Here is a 22,413-nt window from a genome sequence, read left to right on the forward strand (position 1 = left end):
CTGTTGTCTGCCTGTTAGGTAGCTTTTAAACCATGCTATGGTAGATGGAGCAAAGGATAGGGAGGTCAGGGAGTCTAGAAGTAGGGGGTGTGATACCATGTCAAATGCCTTAGATAGGTCTAAAATATTGCTGAGATGTAGTTGTTGTTATTTCTGTATTGGTTAATTGTGTTTGTGAAAGAGAGGAGAGCAGTAGTGGTGCTGTGGTGTTGGCAGAACCCGTGTTGTGTGGAAGAGAGCAGATTGTTAGTATTTAAGTAGTGCATCACTTGAGAGTGAATGCATCTTTCCAAAATTTTAGCTAAGGGAGGTAGGATAGCTGTGGGACGGTAGTTGGAAAAAATCATACGAGTTTCCACCTTTATGAAGGGGGAGAATGTATGATACTTTCCATAACTGTGGGATGTGGAATTCTTGAATGGATCTATTTATAAGGATGGAAACATGGTAAGACAGTGAATCAGTTGCTATTTTTAAGAAGTTGGCTGGTAGGTTGTCAGCAGCAAGGGTGGTAGGTTTAAGTTTTAATAGCAATTTTTTGATTGTTGCGGTAGGGACAGGTGAGAGGGTGAGGGCTGGGGTATTTTTGGTGGGTTGCTTTGGGGTTTGGGGTGGGTTGTTATTGGAGAGTTGTGTAGAGAGGGATAAGATGTTTTTTGTGAAGTGGTGGTTAAATTGGGAAGCAATATCTGCAGTGTTGTTGTTAGTGGTTGGAGTTGGTGTGGATGTTTTGTCTGGTTTAAGTAGTGAGTTGATGGCATGCCAGAATTTTTGGGGGGTTTTATTGTGTTTATTTTGAACATGAAGGAAGTAGTTTTGTTTATCGAGTACTGTTTGTTTTTTTGTTTTTTTTTTTGCTTGGTTTCTTAGTTTTTGGTAGTTTTGTTTGGATGAGTTAATCTTTTCTCTTTTCCATGTTTTCCATGCTTTATCCCTGGCTTTTAGAAGGACTCTTGAGTCCCTGCTTAGCCATGGTGCATAGTTTGTTTTTACTTTGATTCTTCTAATGGGTGCTATTGAGTTGAGAACATTGATGAAAGTGTTATTAAAGTATTCAACTGCTTGGTCTAAGTTTAACATTAGCAGTGGGTCCCATTTACAATGTTTTAGGATATGGTTGAGATTCTCACTGTTCATAGGTTCATAGGTTCATAGGTTTATACTAGGCTATCTGCCCTAAGGCATTTATAAGCCTAGCCCAAATTTTGCCTTTACGCCACCCCTTATATGAAAAAATACTGTGCCCATTAGTTTGTTGTGCCTCTGTCCAGCAGTGACACAGATATGATTCCCTAACTTGTCTAAAGATTATAGGGTTTGAGGGATTTGTGTGCCTTCACTGTAGGAATGTGGGAAGGTGGTCACTTAGGCTGTCTGAAAGACATATGGAGAAATATTTTTCTTTAGGGCAGTTAACTAGTGCCAGTCTAGGATCGATTGCTTATTGAATTTTTTATCTATTCTAGTTGGTTCATGGATGAGCTGTGCAAAACCATAGAGGTTTATATGGTTTGTAGGGATATTGGAGTTGCAGGCTAACCAGTCTGTATTTAGATCACCTAATAGAATTGATTCCTGTGTTAGGTTATCTGAGGTCCATTGTAAGATCTCTTCTATGGTGGAGCAGTTATTGCCTGGTGGGATATAGCAACAGATAATGTAAATTATTTGATATCATTAATGAGAAGAGTTGAGATTAAGGTTTTGGCATTTTGAAATGAAGGAATTGAGTTATTTAGGGGTTTTATGTTGAGTGTGTTTTTAAATAATATGGCTACACCTCCTCCCTTTCTAGTTGTTCTATTGTGCCTTAGTGTGTTGTAGCCTGGTGGGAGAATTTCCTCATTTTGTATATTGGGTTTTAAAAAGGTTTCTGTAACTGTGACTATATCTGGGGAGTAATGCTTTATAAATGCATGCAGATCAGGGGGTTTGTTTGTTATGCTTCTTATTTTGATGTTAATGATAAGTAGGTCTGATCTATGTCTAGGTGGGAGTAAGGTATTGTTGTGTCCTGGGTTTGGGTGTATGTCTCCTGTTGTGAGCAGTTGTTTAGCAAGTAGTAATGTGTGCTTTATTTTATGTGTTATTTTTACGTAGTATATACCTGATAGTTTAGTGGTATTATGTTGTTGTTATTTGGAATTTATATATGTGTAGCATTTGGCTGTCTTTGAAAAGTGTAGCACTAATGGGGAAAGATGTGTGTGTGTGGTATGGTGTATATGTTTGTGCTGTGGTAACTGCTATTTAGCGTATGTGTGGTATGGTGGCATGTTGTGAGGTTTGTTAGTATAGTAAGAGTGAGCAGAAGACAAGTTAAAAATAATTTCATTTTGTTTCCGTTAAGGTTAGTAGTTTGGTGAGGTGAAGGGCGGGAAAGGATGATTTGAGATATGCCGTGTTTAAAAGTAGGAGGTAATGTTTAGATTTCTAGAGGTGTGGGAGTTTGAAAGTGTGGGCTATAGTGGGATAGATTTATTTGGCTGTAGGTGTGGTTTAGTAGGGGTAAATGTAGAGGCTCTGGGGGTGGGTGGAATTTGGGGGCAGGATAGGGGAGCGGAGTGAGCCCGCAGGGTGAACGGAGTGGGTAGATCCAAAGGATGGATAAGCCACAGTGAGAAAAAACAATCTGTAGCTGTAAAAAGACTACAGCTAAGAGGTAAGTGTTGCTATAGAGAGTTTGTAATCTAATACCAGGAAAAAGTATAATGGACAAGGGTAGAAATATGTGAGGTGAGTCAGGAAAGGATAAGAATAAACAGGGTAAGAGGAGCTGTAAGAAAAAGGGTCTAACCACGTTCTTAGCCAGGGGTTGATAATATCAGAGTACAGTCTAGTTTAGGTGTATAGTGCCACCTAGTGGTGACAGGAGAAATGGCAGCAGGGAATAATACTTCCAATATTAAATCTAGTAAGGAATTAGGAAAGAAAAGTTGGAAAATTGGGGAGGGACAATGGGTACGAGCAGGCTGCGGTTGGCTGCTATCTCGGTAGGAGGCAAGATGTAATACTAAATAGTTAACAAGCAAAACATAGTGATATATAATCAGATAGTAGTATTATGCTACGTACACTGAGCCTTCTTTTATTAAGGGGAATGACGCTCTGAAGGCCACGCTGAGGTTAAGGTGTCTTCACAGGATACCTGGAGGTGGTGTTCCTTCCAATAGTTGCTGTGGAGTTTTGATTTCTTTCCTGTGTAGTTTTAATGTCTTTCCTGGGTAGGAAAATAGAGGGAAACCATGGGTAGTAGACTGTAAAATAGAAAAGGACAAACTATCAGACAAAGTCAGGCAAATATGGGTAGATATATAAGGAGAGGATAGTGCAAGAGTGAAATAAGATTAAGCTAGTCAGGAGGGAAAACTTAGGAGAAAAGTACAGATACATGCGGAGATGGGGGAAACAGGAAAGCAAAAAGGCAAGGCCCATGTCCCATTCCGAATGAGGAAAGGTACACCAGGTTGTGAGATAGGGCAGAGCAAAAAGTGCTAGGTCCACACTTTTGCTGCACACAAGCAATAGCTGAATATAGTTAGTTATCAGTTAGAACAGTGGGGTAACATGTGAGATGTCATCAACAGTAACAGAGAAGGAGATAAATACAAGTAAATATTTAAAAAACACAACATTCAGATTCACGTCTTTGCTACATCTAGATGGAGCATATATGGTATCGCAATAAAATAAGATAGAGGAGCCTTCTCTAAATCTAGAGCCTTTCCTGTAATTAAATTCACAATATAGCTTGCTATCTCTTAACAAAAACAGGTTTTTGCAGGCAGATCATTTCAGCAACAAACATGAGCTGTCTTAACAGGATTTAGCAGGCAGAATCAATTTAGTAGCAAATGCGTGTTGCCAGGCATTTAAAAATAATACATCAGTCGGCGCTGGTAATTCAAATACGTTCAGCACATATGAGTAGTACTATCAGTTTGAGTAGCGATTAAATACATTGAATGAATGTAATAGAAAACGCATGCTGCTACGCATTTAAAAATAAATACATCAGTTAGCACTGACAATTCAAATACTTTCAGCACATATGAGTAGTACTATCAGTTTGAGCTAGTGATTCAATACATTGAATCAACTTAGTAGCAAATGCATGCTGCCACGCATTTAAAAATAAATACATCAGTCGGTGCTGGCAATTCAAATACTTTCAGCACATATGAGTACTACTATCAGTTTGTACTAGTGATTCAATACATGCCGTTCAGCACATTTGAGTAGTGCTATCAGTTTGAGCTAGCGATTCCATACATTACAACAATAGACATTGGTAAAGTCATCAGTCCACAGGAGGTAAAAAACAAGATCCAACAGATATTTCAGAAGTAACGCTAGTGTATGTTCTACATCAGCCCCTATGCAAGGCAAGGGACAGAAGCAGTAGAGGATAGATACAGATCGACAAAGGTACCAGCTGAAATATCTGAATGAAGCTGAACAAACAGTACAGTACAAGATTTTACAGTATGTGACAAGGTAGCAGTAATTAGTGCTAAAGCGTATAGCGTGTCTCCAAGCAAGCACGCTGTACTAACAAGCAGCCTAGCAGTATATAGCTAATATTCCATGGGTACTACAAGCACAATACTACTATTGCTATTTAAATTATTAATACAACTATTGCTATCTAAATTATTATATTATACTTACCAGGAGGCGCGACGAGCAGCCAGACTGCAGGACCGCTAAGTGGAGATGGTGCACACACCGGGTCGGTGTAGTTGATTTAAAAATGGCACCACACACACATCTCCTACTATAAATAAGTTTGTGGGAGGAAGTTAGTCGGGGGGGGGGGATAAAGGGAGGTGTATGAGGTAGAACTGGAGAGGGGGAAAAAGGCAGGAAAGAGCCAAAGGATGGACAAGCCACAGTGAGAAAAAACAATCTGTAGCTGTAAAAAGACTACAGCTAAGAGGTAAGTGTTGCTATAGAGAGTTTGTAATCTAATACCAGGAAAAAGTGTAATGGACAAGGGTAGAAATATGTGAGGTGAGTCAGGAAAGGATAAGAATGAACAAAGAGGAGCTGTAAGAAAAAGGGTCTAACTAGATTCTTAGTTTGGGGTCGATAATATCAGAGTGCAGTCTAGTTTAGGGGTATAGTTCCACCTAGTGGCGACTGGAGAAATGGCAGCAGGAAATAATATTTCCAATATTAACTCTAGTAAGGAATTAGGAAAGAAAAGTTGGAAAATTGGGGAGGGACAATGGGTACGTGCAGGCTGCAATTGGCTGCTATCTTGCGGGAGGCAAGATGTAATACTAAATAGTTAACAAGCAAAAAATAGGGATATATAATCAGATATTGTAGTATTATGCTGCGTACACTGAGCCTTCTTTTGTTAAGGGGAATGATGCTCTAAAGGGCACGTTGAGGGTAAGGTGTCTTCACAGGATACCTGGCGGTGGTGTTCTTTCCAGTAGTTGCTGTGGAGTTTTGATTTCTTTCCTGTGTAGTTTTAATGTCTTTCCTGGGTAGGAAAATAGAGGGAGGCAACTGGTAGTAGACTGTAAAACAGAAAAGGACAAGCTATCAGACAAAGTCAGGCAAATATGGGTAGGTAAAGAAGGAGAGGATAGTGCAAGCATGAAATAAGATTAAACTAGTCAGGAAGGAAAACTTAGGGAGAGAAGTACAGATACATGTGAAGATGGGGGAAACAGGAAAGCGAAAAGGCAAGGCCCATGTCCCGTTCCGAATATGGAAAGGTACACCAGGTTGTGAGATAGGGCAGAGCAAAAAGCGCTAGGTCCACACTTTTGTTGCACACAAGCAATAGCTGAATATAGTTAGTTATCAGTTAGAACAGTGGGGTAGCATGTGAGATACAGTGAGAGGTCATCAACAGTAACAGAGAAGGAGATAAATACAAGTAAATATTTAAAAACCACAATATTCAGATTCACGTCTTTGCTACAGCTAGATGGAGCATATATGGTATCGCAATAAAATAAGATAGAGGAGCCTTCTCTAAATCTAGAGCCTTTCCTGTAATTAAATTCACAATATAGCATGCTATCTCTTAACAAAAACAAGTTTTTGCAGGCAGATCATTTCATTAACAAACATGAGCTGTCTTAAAAGAATTTAGCAGGCAAAATCAATTTAGTAGCAAACGCGTGTTGCCATGCATTGAAAAATAATACATCAGTCGGTGCTGGTAATATAAATACGTTCAGCACATATGAGTAGTACAATCAGTTTGAGCTAGCGATTAAATACATTGAATCAGTTTAATAGAAAATACATGCTGCTACGCATTTAAAAATAAATACATCAGTCAGCGCTGACAATTCAAATACGTTCAGCACATATGAGTAGTACTATCAGTTTGAGCTAGTGATTCAATACATGACGTTCAGCACATTTGAGTACTATCAGTTTGAGCTAGCGATTCAATACATTACAACAATAGACATTGGTAAAGTCATCAGTCAGCAGGAGGTAAAAAACAAGATCCAACAGATATTTCAGAAGTAACGCTAGTGTATGTTCTACATCAGCCCCTATGCAAGGCAAGGGACAGAAGCAGTAGAGGATAGATACAGATCCGACAAAGGTACCAGCTGAAATATCTGAATGAAGCTGAATAAACAGTACAGTACAAGATTTTACAGTATGTGACAAGGTACCAGTAATTAGCGCTAAAGCGTATAGCGTGTCTCCAAGCAAGCACGCTGTACTAACAAGCAGCCTAGCAGTATATAGCTAATATTCCATGGGTACTACAAGCACAATACAACTATTGCTATCAAAATTATTATATTATATTTACCAGGAGGCGCGACGAGCAGCCAGACCGCAGGACCGCTAAGCGGAGATGGTGCACACACTGGGTAGGTGTAGTTGATTTAAAAATGGCGCCACACACATCTCCTACTATAAATAAGTTTGTGGGAATAAGTTAGTCGGGGGAGGGGGTAAAGGGGTGTGAATGAGGTAGAACTGGAGAGGAGGAAAAAGGCAGGAAAGAGCCAAAGGATGGACAAGCCACAGTGAGAAAAAACAATCTGTAGCTGTAAAAAGACTACAGCTAAGAGGTGAGTGTTGCTATAGAGAGTTTGTAATCTAATACCAGGAAAAAGTGTAATGGACAAGGGTAGAAATATGTGAGGTGAGTCAGGAGAAGATAAGAATGAACAGAGTAATAGGAGCTGTAAGAAAAAGGGTCTAACTAGATTCTTAGTTTGGGGTCGATAATATCAGAGTGCAGTCTCGTTTAGGGGTATAGTTCCACCTAGTGGCGACTGGAGAAATGGCAGCAGGGAATAATATTTCCAATATTAACTCTAGTAAGGAATTAGGAAAGAAAAGTTAGAAAATTGGGGAGGGGCAATGGGTACGAGCAGGCTGCGGTTGTCTGCTATCTCGCGGGAGGCAGGATGTAATACTAAATAGTTAACAAGCAAAAAATAGTGATATATAAAATCAGATATTGTAGTATTATGCTACATACACTGAGCCTTCTTTTATTAAGGGGAATGACACTCTGAAGGGCACATTGAGGGTAAAGTGTCTTCACAGGATACCTGGAGGTGGTGTTCTTTCCAGTAGTTGCTGTGGAGTTTTGATTTCTTTCCTGTGTAGTTTTAATGTCTTTCCTGGGTAGGAAAATAGAGGGAGCCCACGTGTGGTAGCACTGAGCCTTCTCAACTTGTAATCATCTGTAAACTTTGTCAGTCAGAGTCCCTTCATGTTGGCCTGGACTTCAGAGAAGTAGATACCAAACAGGAGTGGACCCAGGACCGAATCCTGTGGGACTCTCCTCGTGATTAGTCGGCAGTCTGACTTGGAGTCAGCTACTTTCACACTGTGGGCTCTATCTGTGAGCCAGTTTGTAACACACCTAGTGATATAGGGGATGATGCCTAGCTTAGTGCGTTTTTCTACGGTTCCTGAGTGTGGAATGGTATCAAAAGCCTTGGCCAGATCAGGGTTGGCTGTATGAATCACCTTGCCTTCATCCACAGCTCTGATGACTAACTCAAAGAAGTCGACCAAGTTGAGCAGGCATGATCTACCCTTCACAAAACCAAACTGTGTAGGATCCAGAATTTGGAGATTCCCTATATCCTTGTTTATTAGGTCCATGATGATATCAGACTTTTAAGGCTAATGGGGCAATAGTTCCCAGGGTCTGTAGTCACTCCTTCTCCTTTGTGGAGATGGATGACTGTAGCAGTGCGCCATTTGGTGGGGACAAAGCCGGAGGTGAGGCTGTGATTGAACAGGACACACAGGTGAGGTGCTAGTTCACTCTGTACTTCATGTAGAACACTTGAACACTAGCATTTGGGAAGGAAAAAAAAAATTTCTAAGTTTGTTTCCTGCCTTTCCTGTAAGTACTCTAGTCCACATACATATTTGCCGTATCCAGGACTATTTGTAAGCATCTGAGCCCCCAAACCTTTCTGTGTTGGAGAGAAGCCTTCTAGCTTAATTTTGTTTCTTAGAACTAGCCATTTTTTTAGTTTCAGCACTCAAATCTGTTTCTTTGAGCTCAGCACTTGTTCAGAACTCGTTGTAAGCACCAAATAAGCTACAAATTACTACAGCACTCAACTTTCCTCACTTGTCTAGAGGAAAGCAGTTTTTAGTACTTAATAAATAATCACCTATCCAGGCATGTCTAAGGGTCAGCTCTCGGAGTTTTCTCCTGTCTACCTGATGAATCTGGGCATCTTAGGGCAATGCAGCAATTGCCTCATGTACACAGAGAACCCTCTTCTCCTACCACCCAATACTACAACCTGTGAGAGATGCACTTATATAGCCAAACTGGAAGCAAAGCTCTCTGCACTCAAGACTGGAATAGACAGTCAAGAGGAAAAGATAAACACTTGCACCACACCACACTCATCACATAGTCCCTCAAAATCTACACCACCAAAACACACACATAGAAACGCAAAACACACACCTACATTCAAGGAGGCTCTCAATAAAAACCTGCCCAAGCAAGAGGGACCTCCAAAGCCGAAACACAAGCAAACTCCACCCCTCCAACACATCCCAAATGACACATAGCCCACAATCTCAGTGTGCCACTCAACCACAGCCCATAAGGCATAACAACGTACCCAACACTCTAGTCACAGGCGACTCTATATTCAGGCACACTGATGTTCCACTCACCAGACTAAACAAGGAGAAAGTTACTGTCAGCTGCCTGTCGGGTGCCAGGATCCGCCACATAACGCATGCACTCAGGTCACTCCACAACAAGTACAAGTATGACTCTGTCATTGTCCATGTTGGTGTGAATGACCTGAGACATATCTCCCTGGACTACATGAAAAAAGACGTGTCGGAGCTCTCCGATCTTGTAGCCCAGGCAGGTATGACCCTAGCTCTCAGTAGCATCCTACCATCACCCAGAATGATACCACAGTACAAGGACAAAATGATTGACTTGAACGATTGGCTAAGCTTGCGGTGTCATTCTAAGGGGATCCAGTATTTGTCTGCCTGGGATGACATGATCGACAGACCACGATGCTTTGCCAGAGATGGCCTGCACCTGTCGCCCTTGCGATTCCGGATACTGGCTAAGGCTCTTGCCACCCCTGTAGTGCCTTTTTTAGGCAAGGTTCAAATGACAACTTCACCACCATAACAGTTGCAAGCAAGCAAAATCTGAGGATAATGCTACTCAGTGCTAGAAGTCTAAACCTCAAAATGCACTCACTCGAGGCACTCCTTAAAATGGAGAACATTACATCTGTGCAGTGACAGAGACCTGGTTCAGAGCTCCAGAGACCACCCCTGCATTACCAGGCTATAATTCTTAACACTCCTCTTAGCCACCTATCCCAGACCGAAGCACTAAAGGTTGAGGCTTGTCCATATTCATTAAGGATATCCACACCTCCAGGCTAGTTGCACAGCATAATGCATCCGAGATTATCCAAGTGCAACTAACTCTGGGCAAGACCGCAATCTAAATTGTAGCTTGCTGCAGACCCCCCACCATGCCCCAGGATTCCCACTCCTCATTTCTTGATACACTGGAAAATATTAGGGTACAACCCAACACCCTAATGATGGGCAGTTTCAACTACCCCACCATTAACTAGGACAACTACTCATGTACCAACTCTTTTGCTCAATGTTTTCCGGAATTCATAAATTCCAACACCTTGGATCAGTTTATTCACACCCCCACCAGAGGCAGCAATATCCTAGACCTGGTCATTACCAGCATGGGCGACAGGTGTTCCACACCAGAGGTCGATTCCTCATTGGTAAGATCCAGCCATCACCCTAGACATCCACATCCCGCCCCCACCCCACATTAGGGAAACCACTGTAAAAAACTTCTCCAAAGCCAACTTTACACTTCTTAAGACAGAAGTGGCAAACTTCATGACACCCATGCAGACAGACAATAGAGGTACGACTGCTGAATCCTACACAAATGCACTTTATAAGCACTTACACAAGTGCATGGATTATTCTGTTAGTAGATATGATTTTTTTATAGTTGTGAAGTTCTTTAGTCAAATTAACCGACTGAAATGCTTGTCTTCAATAAGATTTTTTAAAGTACTGTAGTATCATTGCCACAGTCTTAGAGCAGACTTACTTATTGTCAGCAATGCACTAAGTTTCCTAAACCAAATAGTCATAGATAACCAGTCATTTAATATGAAGAGCAGTTGAATCTTATTTGTATCTGCAGAGAAAACCTTATGCAGCTTAGAACAGACAACTCATTTAGAGAGGCAAAGCTACACTAAAATTCAGAATTTTTCAACCGTACCTAAAAAATAACCTGAAAGGGTAAATTGCTTTATTCTTCTTGAAGGTGTTAACTGCATACTTGCTGTTTGAGCTGTCACTGACCTACACAGTGACTTACATTAACGTTTTCTTCATCCTTCAGGTTACTGGTAGCTTTACTTCTTCTGATGCGTGTGTGTTTTATTGTTTAGATCCAGGGCAGTGTCACTCCACATGCCATAGTCATCTTGCCTAAAACTGATGGAATGGAGATGCTGTTGTGTTACGAAGATGAAGGAGTCTACGTGAACACTTACGGCAGAATCACAAAAGATGTCGTGCTTCAGTGGGGAGAGATGCCAACATCAGTGGGTAAGTAAAGTGTTTATTCTGTATGGCCCTGACAAGATTAGACAAATGAACCATAAATTGTTGTCCAGTTAAACAGCTTGAATTCCATAGACTATTAATTTACTGTTATAACATTGACAAGAGTAAAATGTGTGTGCAAAGTCACTTTGTTGTATTGTCGTTCAATTTTTTCAAAACACTTAACAATGAAAAAGGGTACGTATATATATATATATATATATATATATATATATATATATATATATATATGTGTGTGTGTGTGTGTGTGTATGTGTGTGTGTCTGTGTGTGTGTGTGTGTGTGTGTGTGTGTGCGCGAGCATGCGTATGGGTCTACCATCATCATTAATCGATGTTCCACTTAACTGAATTTTGAGAATGCAAGACAATTTCACCGAAACCTTATTATTGTGAATCAGTGGATTACCGGTGTTTTTTCCAAGGGAAACAAACTACTTGGCCACCAGGGTGAACTTTGCCCTTTTCTACAGTGTAGTGTGATCTCTGGTATTCTTAGGGGGGTGTGGGCGTGTGAAGCCCCCCCCCCCAATTAATGGGTTTAATTTGAGTCCGTTTTTTTTCCCCCGTTAGTCAAGTGGTTTGTTTATATATATATATATATATATATATATATATATATATATATATATATATATATATATATATATCTGGATTCCTATTACAAGAACGAAAATTCACTACTTCGAACTTGTAATAGGAAGCCTCACTTCTGCGAAAGTTCACTTTAACGAAAATGAACTTTTGCGTAAGTGCACTTCACTGAAAACACCACAGCACAGTTGAAGACATAAAGAACAAGCTATGTCCTCCACTATAGTGCGATAGTCACGGACCTTAGGGTTAGGGCACAGGTTAGGGTAAGGGGATAGTTAGTAAAGCTATCCCCTTACCCTAACCCATGCCCTAACCCTAAGGTTCGTGACTCTCGCACCATAGTGGAGGACATTGCTATGTCCTTCACTGCGCTGCAGTTGTCACGGACCTTAGAGTTAGGGCACGGGTCATGGTAAGGGGATAGCCCTATGGGCTATCCCCTTACTATGACCCGTGCCCTAACCCTAAGGTCCGTGAGTACTGCACGGAAGTTCAGTACAACACCCGTTCATTGTACTGAACTTTGCGTATGTGCACTTTCGATTAAGTGCACTTTCGCTGCAGTGAGCATTCCATGCACTATTTTGAATTAGTGAAAATTTGATCTAGTGTATGGAACCCATATATATATATATATATATATATATATATATATATATATATATATATATATAGATATATAGCTCCTGAAAATGACAACCATAGAATTTATTGGTATGTCAGTGGGACTGCAGAAGTTGTCCCTCATTCCAAGTTGCAAGCTCCCAGATTAAAAAAAAAAAATTCCCACACTTTTCACGACAGACAAAATTCATGAACCATGGAAAGGGAGAAGAGGAAGAGGAAAGGACCAAAACAAGAAGTACTGCGTTTGCATTAGTGGTTTCTAACCGGTTGTGGAACTGTGCTGGTATCAGTATTTCAGAGTGGCACTGTCCATAGGCTGAGCATAAATGTGTCCCTAGTGTAATATTTAAAATGCAATGACCAGGAAAAGTGGCATAGGGCATAGTTTATTAAAGTTAACTTCTGAATAAATTGTATAAGTTACAAAGCCTTTGAAACTTATACACAGTGGTAGATGTAAAGCCTGAACTCCCTCTTTCAATGCTTATGCTTGAATCGCTCATTTGCATGTACTGTTAAGCAACACATAAGCTACAATAAATGCCTCACCCTGTTATAATATCAGGTATATGTTGATATGTTGTATGTTTTTTAAAATGATTTGTGTGTATGTCTGTGTCTATTATTTTGTAATGAAGTAACAGTAGAATTCAAGCATTTTGTTTAACCATGTTTAGATTTTACTCTGATACATCATTATATGTACATCACAGTAAGTGTCAGCATAACTGTTTGAACAGAAGGCTGCTGTGTATACTAGAAACATGTATCTCTGTTTCCTAGTAGAAATAAAGTGAAACATGTTATGCCAGTGCATCTGTCTGTACACACATCCTCCACTGCATCCATTTTCTAAACCACATGTAGTGGTGTTTGTCACAGTGCTAGTAGGCTGAGCAGGATAGACCAGACACCCCCATCTCCAGTAGCTGTGTCATCTAATTATTAAGGGACTGTCTGGTGTTCCCAAGTAAGCTGAAAGGTTTAGTTCCTCCACCAACATGTCCCAGGTTTACCCCAGGGCCTTTTTCTGCTGCTTCCTGTTAGTGGACTGTGATTGGTGCACCGTTAGTAGGAAGCATTCAGGGGGTATCCATACAAGGTACCCCTACCATCTCAACTATCTCCAGCAAACTCAGGGGCACAGTGGCTGTACTATTAGATACTTCAAGGCTGCTGAGCTCCTCACTCTCATGCAGTGAGTCTAACTACTCCAGGAAGGAACTTCATTTCTGCAGTCTCTTTCATTTGGACACTACCCAGCGCTTGTGACCATGGTGAGGATAAGCACACAGATGGTGAGCTTTGTCCTTAGTTATTACTTCTCTGTTGTACTCCTTTATGGTGCTGCAGTACCTCCACTGCTGTAAATCTTCACCGGTCATTCACCTACTTGTCTTCATATACGGTACCCCAAGATACTTAAACACACCCACTTGAAGTAACTGCTTCCCTCATCACCTGAGAACAAGCTATATCTTTCTCAGAGAGAACTTTGACCGTGAATTGGATATGCTGATTTTCATCATATCCTTTTAACACTCCACAGTGACTGACTCCATGGCATTCTGGAAATCGCAGTCATCTTAGATTAAGATGACAACATCTTCTACAAACAACAATGATGCAGCAATCACATCCTAAACATGATACTCCCCAGTCATTGACTGTGCCTTAATATCCTGTCCATTAATATCCTAAACAGGAGAAACAAGGCAGTCCTTTTCAGAATCCTACACCCACTCTGAATATGCTGTTTTCATTGCTGAAATTCAGGGAGCAAATGTCATGCAGCATCAGTGCTGGAACCTTCTGGTAATATAACACTTCCCACTAGACATTTTGGGGTACTTAGTCATATATCTACAAAACATATATAGTGTAGTATTGGTAAATTCATGACCCTTCCAGGCAGGAACAAACTTTTGATCTAGCGTTCCACTGCTGGCTTAGAACCCACATCTGTTCTCCTAAATCTGAGGCTTGACATTTAGACCAAGTCATCTTCCCAGCACTCTGGCATACGCTTTCACAGAGAAGCTGAGAAGCATTATCCCTCTTTAATTGCAATGCATTGTCCTTTCATCATTTTGAAAATGCTGACCACTAACCCAGCTGGACAGTCCAAAATACAGTTACCACCTTCCATGTAACATTGAAAAGGCACACTTACCACAGCGCCCCAACAATATACTGCATCTTCAACACTTCTTGCTAGATCTTATCAAGCTCAATAACTTATTTACAACAGAACTATTTAATCACCACTTTGAATTCATTTGCACTAATGGATCCAATCCCACATCTGTTTCAAACATTTCTCCAACACCAGATTCAGAAGTTCCATAATGTATATTTTCCAAATCCTGACAGTGTTCTTGGGTGAGGTCAGCATTTCTTTTACAAGTGTTGAGAAGCAGGATGGAGGCTGTTTAGCATCCTCTTTAAATCCTTGGATGATTTGCCAGAATACATTTGACGTCATCCAAAAATCAATCAACATGACCTTTCCAAACTCTTCCCACAATTGAACCTTTGCTTCAGTGGCTGATGCCTTCCTTACTTATCAGTGCCTGCTGATCAGATATGGAGTCTCATTTATCTGATGGCTTTCCTCACTGGTGGTATCCATGAATTGGTCCTAGGGTTACTGTCATGATAAACACTGACCACTTTTCAGCTAAAGCTCCTTCTCACTGCTTCAGCTTTTGAGGTGTTGGACATGGTCCCGTAATGCATAAAAAAATATATATATATATATATATATATATATATATATATATATCAAATAAGCAGTTCAGTCTTTTTAAGCAGAAGATGTTGTTCTAGAAAGAGTCAAGATACTTTGTAGTGCATTAGCTTTTTATTTATGTGCCAAGCTGTTACCCGTCTTGCAAACATTTATAGATATTTACTTGTTTTTATTGCACATTGTTTTCTATTCTGTAAAGATACTATACAATCTAAACTTTATTTATTTATTTACTTATTGTCTTGCAGCATATATTCATTCTAATCAGATAATGGGTTGGGGAGAAAAGGCTATTGAAATCCGTTCTGTGGAAACTGGACATTTGGATGGAGTTTTTATGCATAAGAGAGCCCAGAGGCTAAAATTTTTGTGTGAAAGAAATGATAAGGTACATTTTTTACTTTTTTTTTTTTTTTTTTTTTTTACAGATGTTGTTAGTGATGACTTTTGCAACAGAAGCTTTTGTTAATTTAAGTCCATATTTTAAAATTCAAATGGTAAATCATTGATTTTGTTTTAAACAGGTTTTCTTTGCCTCAGTAAGGTCTGGTGGAAGCAGTCAGGTGTTCTTCATGACCCTCAACAGAAACTCCATGATGAACTGGTAACCGTTTGTCACCTTTATTTACCTCCACAACATTCAAGTGTTCAGTGTATTAAAAACCCTAAAACGATGGATTAACAAAGTCAGAAGATCGATGTGATCCAAAACATCCTTGCTCCATGAAAAATCCCAGGCTTTCTTTGCTCGACAAATATCAGTAAAGAGCTAAACTGGAGAAGAGCTGGAGATTAGAGGATTTATGAACCTCCAATGCAACAATGTGGGCAAGGGAAGAAGAAAAAACGAGCAAACATAATCTGTAACATTCACAGCGACCAGTCAGAGGTCTGGTGACTGTAATATTGTTACAATGGCATGTGGTTTCTCTGTGGTTTCTTTGTAAAGTAAGGAAAGCAGATCTGTTTGTTCTTTGAAAGGCAGAAGAAACATTTTCTAAAGTATTCCTGTCTGCCAATGTGATGTAGAAGGAAATGCAGAATATAAATGGCATACATTATTTAATTAAGATCAGAACATCTCATAAGCTGAGACAGCACAATAAATGTAGCTTTTTAAATTTTGGCTGAAGGCTGTACTGTATAGCTGGTTCATGTTCAAATCTTCTGCCTTCACCCACCTGTTTGTTGCTGTTTGAAGGCAACATAACAAAGTATTTTTAAGTTAATAGAGTTACAATTTTCCCCTCTTTTGGGAAATGGATTTTTAAATGGCTAAACTGCTAGCCTTAGTAGTTAGACTAATAAAATCGAAATGTCACTTTGTCAGTTTATTAATCCATATTTTATATGGACTTTTTTCATAATTGTATGCTGACAGGGATAGTAGTACTGTTAGTTTAGTAAGTCCAACAAAACATGGGAGGCGTTATCATATCTTTCTACCACTCTGTTATGCAACAGGTTGGGGCAAAACCAGGCAGGGAAAGGAAAGAAATATGTTAAGAGAAAGAAGTTTATTTTGTCAGGTTAATTAGAGTGGCTTTGCACATCAGTTATTATCATCTAATTATAAATGATTTTGAGTGGTTAGTATTTCACTTTATTTAGCATTTTACTAATTATGAAATATTCATGATTTAAAGGGATTGTTCAAATGTGGTTTCTTGACTGTGTATTATTCCATCTGTTGGTAGAACATCAGTTTCTGTATTTTCTTACTTAGCTGAAACATAAACATCTGAATAACAGATAGTTTGATTAAGGGAAAGCACTAGAGAGTTGTGTGTGGAACATCAACACCATTACAGTGTCTGTAAAGTACTCAGTTTTGTGTTATACCTCATAAAATGATACCAGCTGTAATCCTTCCTGAGTTGTTAAACACTCCATAATGAGCCATGTTTTTTTTTTCTTTTTACAGTGCCATAGGTTTTGCTGATACAAGTCAGCCATGTGAACAGAGGATATCGCAGTATACATTGTTCATTAATTCAACAAAAGCACAATGCTAGTACATTTAGTTTACAAACAACAAGGATATGGGAGTATTTGGCAGAAATGTTTGCTTGCAAAAATGTTCAAATTTCAGACTTTCAGTGTCATTGTGCAGGGTCAGAAACGTTTTGTCTCTACCCAATATTCAATGAATTGTAGAGCCTTTTTCACCAGTAGGAAATATAAGAGAAAGACGGTACGCTTAGATTAAATATATTATTTTATGTCCTTTATTAATCCAAGCAACTGAATGCATTCAAAAGTCATTTACTGTTGCTGTTCATTTCTTATAAAAGTTTGTGCTGGAGAAATGCACTAAGGTCTGCAAATTTTTTCTCGGTGCCTTGTTTTGTTAACCTTTACCACCTACCTACCTTTTGTATTTAATTTGTTTCCTTACCTGCCCAAAATCATTTTATTTCCCATGTCAGTTTTTACCAGTCCAAAAATGTACTTCTGGTTATCCTTTGATTCACTTGAAGTCTTTAATGTTTTCCTTAATTTCTGTCGGTTAGATTACCTTTATGTGTAAGATTGCCAACCAGTCCACAATATTTTCATTTTCTTGTTTTAGCTTTGCAGACCTGTTTGTAGTTTCCAGATGTTTTATGCTGTCACTGACAAAAATCCAGAACTGCAGATTATTGGATTCTGCATGGATGAGGAAAGTGTAAATATTTCCTTCATATTTGTATTAAGGGACCAGTTGCCTTCACTGTATTAACCAGCACTGGTGCATTTCAGTAAGCAGAGAGCTTTGGAGTGACTCATTCTCAAAGCATTGTTTTTGGGGCATTGGAATATGTCTCCAGAATGGAGAACAGTGGCACAGCATTTACATGACTGTAATTTAAAGCATGAATGTGGAACAGGTAGTCTGATGAATATTGCCATAGGAGACAAAGTTTGTTTACATGGACGTGCATAGAATGGTGTGTCAGAAGAGTTGGCTACTTTTTATAAATTTGTGTAAAATAAAAATGTATATGTGTTTAGTTGCATTTGAAATAGATTAATATGGACTCTACAAATATAAAATTTGCAATGTCTCAGAGGAAAGTTATTTTTCAACCAGCTGCATACAGCTGCCTGTATATTTAGATGTCTGCTGACTCTTTACGTGTTGTGCTTCCTGATTTTTGTTTTGTTTTCTTTGTTTAACCTACCTCGTTTTGTTGAAATTAGTTACTCAGTACAGCAGTGTTACATCTCTAGTTGCAATGTAGAAAGTATGTCAGTTCACAGTTTGACATTTACGCTAGTCAGTAGTGGTCTTTGTTCTGAAATGGCAACAGCTATTATCTTTAGGAACAGATATCAGTATAGTTTTCTTAAACCGCTGACCTCACAAAGTTAAGGATCTTATTCGGATCTGTTCATATGATCATAATATCAACTGAAAATCTGTATTTAGGTCTGCACTGCACTGTACTTCTGACTGGTGCTGTTTACTATTCAGATGTTGCTGTGATTCATATCAAATCTTCTGCAGAAACCATTTGGATGCATTCCTCAGTATCACATCATGCTGAGTTATACATGACCTGGTCTCATTTAGTGCCAGTAAAACATTTCAAAGCATAGCATAACATTTACCTTGCACATGTAATTGTGTAGGCTCTTTATGTGATTTCTGTGATTCTGGGTGATATTAGGCTTGTACACAAATGTTGCACACTAGCCAATATCTTTTTATGATAGTTTTGAAAAAAAAAAACATTTATATGAAAGCTGTTTTTTGTGTGCCTACCAGAACATTCATAAAAAAGTGCCACTGCATTTAAAGCTGGAGTCATCTGTGAACAAATGGCATATTCTAATGAACAAAATATTAGTTATTTCTTGTTTTTACTTAAGTTCAAGTAAAGGGGTTGTTGCAGTTCACACTCTGTACTGTACTTGTTGCAAAGAAGAATAATGCTGGTATCAGCTATAAAGTACAAATAAAATGCGAAGCCATACATTTTGAAATGAAACTTGTACAGTTTTATTTGATACTCAAAGAAAGAGCCACATCAAAGTTCTAGTTAAGAAGTATGGAATTTGCTAGCAGAATGGCAAAGTCTACGTAACCTTTCCAAAGCACATGCTTCTGATTTAAGTTTTAGAAGTAACACATTAATGTCTGGTGTACATTTCATGAACTTATCACTTAAAATTAGTTCTATTTCAGTAAAACCGTATCACCTAACAGAGATCAGTTTTTCTGTCATGTAAGTATCTTGCATGTAAAGTCATATAACTGGAAAAATGGTATTGTAGAACTAAATGCCTTCATTCACAATGCATCTAAAGAAGGAGGCAATGACATTTCTGAATGGTACAGAGACAAAACACTGAATATTGTCTAAATCACTGTATCTGCATTTCAGTCTGAATTTTATGGATGCCAAGATTACCATATTAACAGTTTTGCCTTGTCCCACTTTTTCCCTCGTTTTCAATGGTAAATATTTTGCAGGACTGGTAAGTCATATGATATGTTTATATGTCTATCAACCTGAACTGATCAAATATAAAGTGGCTGGTTTAATCCAGAATGTGGTTTTCTGTTATTTTGCTTTTAACATATTTTTAAATATATTACTTTTTGCAGGTTATGTAATTCTTCAGATAGTGACAATGATGACTTGCTATACATTTTAAGTGCCATTGTTTTAAAGGCTGCCATCTGCCATGCTCAGAAGGTATAACATCTAATAATTCAAGAAATTCATAAACCCCAAATGCTCAGAGGATATAGTAACTTAATATACATCACACAGGCAGATATATGTTCCTCTGCCTTAAATCTAGTAATTGTAGTGATAGTAATTGCAATAATCACCATTTACTGGAAGACTATGAGTAACACAGTTGATAATATTTCACATTCAGAAGAAGTCGATCTCTTTTCACATGCACATGTCGATAATATAGGTTCATAGGTTCATAGATTAGTACTAAGCTAACTGCCCTTGCGAGCCATTTTAAGCCTAGCCAATTATCCCTTGTGAGACTCGAACGCTGCATCTTATGCTTGCAAGGCAAACACCTTAACCATTAGGCCACCCCATATACTTCAGAATTGCTAACTGCGAAGGTTGTCTTTGAGACAGCCTTATTTGGAAGCTAAAGTATGTAAGATGTATAGCTGTGCTGTGGTATGTCTATGTCAGGTTTGTAAACAGGTCCTTTTGCAATGAATTGCTGTATCAATAGTCATATGATCCACTAGTGTAAAAGTGGCAAGGAGTAGCCGTTTGTCTTCTTATTGCCTGTTAGATTTATTTACTGCTGTAGCCAAGATATCAAACGGTGCAATTTTAGTGAGCCTTTTTATTTGAAATAGGGTAGAGTCCAAGATTTAGGTTAAAAAGGTTACCACCTTGAACTGCTCCTGATACAGCTTCACTTAGGGCAGATAAGTGCTCTAAAACCTGTTGAACTACAAACTGAAATAAGATCACAAGACAGTCTTAAATTCTTATTGTTCGGGTTAGGGCACCAAGGATTTTTTTTAATTTATGACTCTAATGAGACCACTGTAGTTTGTTTTGCTTCCTTACTAATTAATTTATTAAAGTTATTACTATTTAGAATGTCCATTTTCTATAGGTTATCTCTTCTTCTGAAGTTTGCTCTACTTCTGTATTTAAGTGTACCTCAGAGTGAAACAACTTTAAAGTGCCATAGTTGAAATAAACTTATGAAAATATGATGAGACCTGTGTTTGTTTTGTCTACCTCTGCCATGAAGTATTTTGAGTTTGAAAAGTACCTAAATCTCAAGTTAAGCACCACTGTACAAGAGATAAGGATAGCTTTCCCAATATTATTAGAGGTAATGATTTTGCCTTCTTCGTTAGTCTGTACAGCTTGATTTTGCTTACCTTTCAGAGACATTAGTCAATATAAGATGACTTTGCTTACCTTTCAGAGACATTAGTCAGTACAAGTTGATTTTGCTTAACTTTCAAAGACACTAGTCAGTACAGACTGATTTTGCTTTTCAGCAGTACATGTCAGTGAATCTGGGTACCATCAGTAACAATGACAACAGTGACTGAATGTCTCACCCTGTTTACCACTTACTGATTAGATGTGAACTTGCAGGGATGTAACCAAGCCTTTGCATGACTATGAAAACCAATGATAGCTTAGAAAACCTATGAGCATAGGCGACAGTTGTTGGCAGATTTCCAGCACAGTCAGTTTTAGAGCAGTAGTCTTGTCAGTATAGATGTGTGTCTATCTTATGCCACTAAGTGCATCATCAGTCCTGCCATCTGTGCCAAACAGTGCCTACAATATGCATAAAGATGATGAACAGTTCCTATCCATGAGAAGGCAGTATCTTATAACTGGTAACATTTCTTAACTATCCTTTATTGAATCTGCATTCTCTGGTTGTAGTAGGTCTATTTATATGATGTCCAAATTTTTGTAATGGTCAAAGTATCAAAACTGGTGTCTGTCAAACGCATAGATTTTACAAACAAGAGGCAATTCTTACATTTTGTAGGCATGCTGAATCATATTCCAAGATTGTTCTTCTAATGTTTCTATTAGCCAAAAAAAATCTTGCCAGTCCTGTACAAGGCTGACCATGTTCCTTCATTAAAATACATTATATGTGCATTGTTTTCATTAAAAAAACATGTCCATCATTTGATTTGATGATTTTCAGCAAACTAAAAACTACAAAGACATGGTAGTTGCTATGCATATAATGAGCCACATGACCCGAATCACTCAAGAAGACGATTTTTGCTGGATCTAAGAGGTACAGAATTTGCATTATGTGGTTCATGTAATAAAATGTTAGGGCACAGTGCCAAAGTGTGTCAAACCCGTCACTGATTACTTACCAGTGAGGCTGACCAATAACATTTATTTAAGTACTGCTTGTCTTTCAGTGACATACATTAAGAAATGTTTCTAGAACTTTATTGCTTATATTACTCTTTGAGGTTCTTTCTGAGATACATGTGTGATTTCATCTAGCGACCTTTTCTGCATATATCCACTGTGCAGTATCATAAACACTCTCTTCCCAGGTCTGAAATATATTTGAATGTAAAATTAACTCCTTGAGTGTTAATCTGCAAGACAAAGGATATATTACCATGAGATGCACCTTACTGAATGGCTTGTCCCTGAGACAACAACATCATTTGAAAGCTGATGGGCACACAAATGAACAAAAATCATAAGATCAAAAATCTAATGATTATTCTTCCCAAAAATAAATAGTTCATTCCAGCAAATACTGTTTAGCAACACTGATTTACTGCCAGATGACGTCATGATTCCAAGAATCCCAT

The 22,413-nt window shown here is 38.7% G+C and overlaps 1 protein-coding gene across 8 annotated transcripts in view; it reads left to right on the forward strand.

Annotated features, from left to right (window-relative positions):
• Positions 1–19,084, forward strand: part of TNIK (TRAF2 and NCK interacting kinase) — a 1,728,926-nt gene extending 1,709,842 nt beyond the window's left edge. For all 8 annotated transcript variants that reach the window (XM_044070048.1, XM_044070049.1, XM_044070051.1 and 5 more), the window contains 3 exons: positions 10,959–11,118; positions 15,359–15,498; positions 15,635–19,084. In XM_044070048.1, the coding sequence (XP_043925983.1) occupies positions 10,959–11,118; positions 15,359–15,498; positions 15,635–15,718 (384 nt within the window). In that variant the 3' untranslated portion in view covers positions 15,719–19,084. The remainder of the gene's footprint in view (positions 1–10,958; positions 11,119–15,358; positions 15,499–15,634) is intronic.
• Positions 19,085–22,413: the final 3,329 nt, after the last annotated feature.

Source organism: Protopterus annectens, chromosome 4.part1 (assembly GCF_019279795.1).
Source record: "Protopterus annectens isolate FY-2018-M chromosome 4.part1, PAN1.0, whole genome shotgun sequence".
Classification (NCBI taxonomy): domain Eukaryota; kingdom Metazoa; phylum Chordata; order Ceratodontiformes; family Protopteridae; genus Protopterus; species Protopterus annectens.